Genomic DNA, 4,643 nt, shown 5'->3' with positions numbered 1-4,643 from the left:
GGGCCGCCCGCCGTCCTGCGACCGTCCCGTGCCGGCCGACTTCTGCGAGGGCACCTTGCCCTACTCCTACAACCTGTGCGTGGCGCCGGGCCGCGCCGTGGCCGAGGGTGCCTGGCTGCTGCCGCCCGCCTTGCTGCCCAGCGTGCCCGCCGACGAGCCGCTCGGTGGGGAACCCTGCGGGAAGCGGAGCCCGAGCACTGGAGAGCCGCCCGACGACCTCCCCGGACCGCAGGTCAGTAACTCTGCTCTCTCCTCCTCTTGTCTCTCATTCTTATCGACCTCCACATCAAACGCAGCGTCCTACTTCTTAGGGGTTTCTCTGGGTAGCGTTGCTGGGAGGCATCTCTCCGTATCACTCCGAGAGGATGAAACAGAGCTGCATTTCAGCTGTGCTTCGCAGTCGGTGGTTAACAGCTTCAGCACGTGTTTAATCGGTGATCACACCTTTGGGATCGGCTGAGATGTTTTGGCAAGTTGGAAATCTGTTGGTTAATTGTTTTGGTAATGTGCTATCATTAGTGTGGTGGATCAATGTTGTCGTGGTACGATATCCCTTGGCAGCCCTTTCTCCGTGTTTTTCTCACCATTGCTATCAGCTTTCTGATGCTTGATCTCTTCTTCACTTGCCTTTTATGTTCAGATGATTGTGCAGAATCACTTCTGAAAGAAACCGACATTTTGTATTGCAGAGCCTGTGGAAATACGAGTGCAGTTTCATGAATGGAAAAACTAAAGATTATTGAATGGCTATGGAGGAAATAGTAAATAAAAAAGCCACTTAAGGAGTATCATGTCAGATTGTAATCTAGAAACGGTGATTAAATCTTGTAGACTGCCTCAAACCTCTTCTTAAGCCTTCCTACTACTAATTTTTAAGAACCCGGGCTGGAGATTTAAAAAAATTTCACCCCATTTCACTGAATTTCTGAGGTTTTGTTTGCAAACAGAATAAGTGGTGACATATTTCAGTTTCATGTTACTGGTTAGCTCTGTGAAATAGGTTTCAATTAATTGTTTCAGTTTTGTTGCACTTGTTCTATAGTTCTGATAGTTTGTATTCTTGGTGAGTTTGGTGAGACTGTATTCAAATGGAATATTAATTGCTCCTTGTTTGGATTTTCATGATAATGTATTGGGTCTTTCCATCCATCTGTGTTGCAGTCTTTGGAAATGTGATGGAGAAACAGCTGGGCAGGTGGTCCTTTGGAGATGCCTGTTTGTCTGGCCTGAAGGTCAAAGAGAATCATACAATTTGGGGGCATTTGAGAATGGCTGCAAGGTACTGTGTTTGTAGGGCTCGTGGAAGAAAGAGGAGATGTTTTACTGATTCTCAGACATTTAATATTGGCTTATGGAGAATGGAGGAATCTCTGTCTTTGGTAGCTACGGCAACAGCCATTTGTTTTCTTGCATTTGGAGGACAAATCACACAGAGAGATCTGAAGATTCTTAGGACAAGTGAAAACCTTAAACTGAAGATTAGTTTTAAATATATAGAAGATAGGTGTTGATATGCAGTTTGCCCAGGCTTTGAATTTAGACCTGATGTTATGAATCTATGTATTTTCTTTCTGCTATCCAAATGACTTCAAAGAACTATGGCTATAGTGTGTGTTTTGAGGTCTTGGACAAGGCACCCGTGTCTTTGTTCTTTATTTGATGGAAGGGGACAGACTTTCTAATAGGGTCTGCTGTGACAGGACTTTTGGAAACAGTTTCAGACTAGAGGAGAGGAGGTTTAGGTTGGATATAAGCAAGAAGTTTTTTACAGTAAGGACTGGATCAGGATGCCCAGAGGTGTGGTGGATGCCCTGTCCTTAGAGACATTCAAGGTTGGGCTGGACCAGGCTCTGAGCAACCTGATCGAGCTGCAGATGTTCCTGTTCACTGCAGGGCAGTTGGACTAGATGACCTTAAGGGTCCCTCCTAACTGAACTCTGTGATTATGTACCAAGTGGCATGATCAGCACTGTTAATCTCTTTAATCTCTGAATCTGTTGCTTGTATAGGTTTCATTTTTTCCTTTTTTCTGGTTTAGGTCTCAAGACAGACCTCAGTGTGGCACATAATCCTTTAGAAGACTGGAAAATATAGCTATAGGCCTGGAGGAGCCTTTTAAGTTGATGCCTTGAACATTTACAGATGTTGAGGCATAGACTGTGATACACTTAATTTTCCTTAAAATACCACTGAATGAAATGTTCTTGCCTGTGGATGAGATATAGCCAATTATGCTTTCTGTGGTGGAACTGAAGGCTTTGAATGCAAAGTACAGAAAGGGATGGTGTGAATTTGTACCCGGAGAATAGCTATCTTCCTGTGGTTTTGGCAGGCAATGGTTTGACTGCATAGTTGATGGCATGGTATACTCCAGTTCTGCTCAAATCCCGGTTGCCTTATTTTATGAGGCACTGATAGTTCCCTGATCATAAGTTATTTGAATGTGAACTATGCATGTAGAACAAGGATGAATGGCTTATAAATATTATTATTGTAATGGCTTAGAATTCCTGCATGAAACCACATTTAAACATCAATATCTCCTTGTGTTCTGATATAAAGTTTCTACCTGGTCAAAATTACATTTTCAGGTCTTGGTTTCCATGAGGTCATGGTTCATGTTCATCATTTCTGGAGAAGGCTGCAGCTGGAAATGTGATTGTTGTTTTGTAGGAAATCTTTCCTTTTCAAGATCTCCAAACACCTGAAGACAGATCTTTATGTGTGAAGGAAATGATGCAGAAGGTGAAAAAGAATGTCTCAAAATTTCTCAGAAGTGTTTTTCTTAGAATGAGGCTTATGACAAGGAGCTTGCACTAATGGTTCCTTCATTTCTGCTGTGCTTCAGATAGTAATCTTTCTTCTTGTTGTGATCTAAGGCTGTGCCTCCATGAGTGTGCTGTTGTACAGATGCTTATAAGATGTGGATATCAGGCATTCATTGCCCTTTATCACAGAATCACAGAAGTGCAGGGGTTGGAAGGAACCTCAACAGATCATTGAGTCCAACCCCCTGCTAAAGCAGGTTGCCTACAGTAGGTTGCACAGGAAAGCATCCAGGTGGGTCTTGAATATCTCCAGAGAAGGAAACTCCAGCACCTCTCTGGACAGCCTCTTCCAGGGCTGTCACTGATGGTAAAGAAGTTTTCTTAGTTTTCTTTGTGTATGTATGGAATTTCCTGTGTTCCAGTTTCTCCACACCACTCCTTGTTCTATTGCTACTCACCACCCAAAAGGGCCTTGCCACATGGACTTGAACAGCACACTTGAGCACACTTTATATATATATATAAACCATGATGAGATCATCTCTCAGCCTTCCTTTCTCCAGACTGAACAGTCCCAGCCCTTTCAGCTTTTCTTTGTACAGGAGATGCCCCATGCCCTGACCTTTGTGTCTTCCTGCTGGTCTCTTTCTGGAAGATCCCTGTTAACTGAGAAGCCAAGAACTGGGCATAGTATTTCTTATGTGACCTCACAAGGGCAGAGTAGAGGGGAAGGATCACCTCCATCAACCTGTTTGCCACGCTGTTCTTGATGCACCCTAATATACCACTGGCCTTTGTGCCACAAGGGCACACTGCCTGCTCATGGTCAACTGCTATCCACCAGGATACCCAAGTCCTCCTCAGAGCTCCTTCCCAGCAGGTCATCCCCTAACCTGATGCATACAGTTATTAACTTATCAGAGTAATGAGAATGAGGAGGAAAGATCACCTATCTGCATGTTATAGCTCATTTTTTTTACTGAATGATGTCCTCTTGGGTCAGATGAACTTACAAAACAGACCTCTCTGTCATTCTTAAAATGTGTCTCAATGCTGTGTTGAATCAGGTTTTGTACTGCAAAGTACGTTATATATTCTAAATTTCCCATTCAAAAATGGTGTGCTTGGACATGGATGCTAACAAAGAACACAAAGTATAATGCGTTTTTTTCTCTGTAGCAGGAGCGTAAGAAGGGTGAACAGGCAGCTGGCTAATGGCAGCATCATGGGACAGAGAGAGAGCTTTGCTAACTTGTTTCTTAAGGCTGCATTCACATGCATATGGGAGGTACTTTTATGCTGAGAGATGGATCCCAGACGTAAGATACCAGGAAATGAAAACAAGTTACAAGTGCATGTAGCACTTGGACTATTGCACACTGCAAGAAAGAGGAAGAAAATGTCATTGAGAAAGGACTACAATGACTAATATTGGCAGTCTCTGCTGAAAAAGTCTCTTCTGCAACAAAGAGAAAGAACTCAAAACTATTTCACATCCAATGCATGAGAGAAAAAGATGAGAAGAAGTGCCATTTACATTCTCACTGGTCATGAGCATGTTGAAAAAAAGAAAGGACGGTGTCACCCCCTACACGAACAAAACGAGAGCAGGATGCCAAATTCAGACAATCCCGTATGTCTCCAAAACGAACTCGCGGTGCCAGCCCTTCTACAGTTATTCGGTGGAGCCGTGCGTGCAGTGCCGGTCGGCGGCTGCGGGCGCCGCTGTTCACCGCGGAGGAGAGGAAGGAGCGGAGCGCTGCAGGCAGCCCCGCCCGCTGCGGCCCGGCTCGCTCGCTCGCTCTGTCGCTGTGTCGGCGTCCGGGCGGGCTGCGAGCGGCCCCGCGGTACAACGAGGCGGAGGGGCGGCGGGAG

At 44.9% G+C, this 4,643-nt stretch overlaps 1 protein-coding gene across 1 annotated transcript in view; it reads left to right on the top strand.

The window, feature by feature from the left end:
- The window catches only part of LOC100540301 (protocadherin gamma-B1-like), a 3,628-nt gene extending 2,964 nt beyond the window's left edge, over positions 1-664 (top strand). The window contains exons 2-3 of the mRNA XM_031555646.1: positions 50-232; positions 641-664. Of these exons, the coding sequence (XP_031411506.1) occupies positions 50-232; positions 641-664 (207 nt within the window). The remainder of the gene's footprint in view (positions 1-49; positions 233-640) is intronic.
- The last annotated feature ends 3,979 nt before the right edge of the window (positions 665-4,643 follow it).

This window comes from Meleagris gallopavo, chromosome 15, assembly GCF_000146605.3.
Source record: "Meleagris gallopavo isolate NT-WF06-2002-E0010 breed Aviagen turkey brand Nicholas breeding stock chromosome 15, Turkey_5.1, whole genome shotgun sequence".
NCBI classification, from domain to species: Eukaryota; Metazoa; Chordata; class Aves; order Galliformes; family Phasianidae; genus Meleagris; species Meleagris gallopavo.
This window is presented reverse-complemented; position numbering and strand designations above follow the sequence as displayed.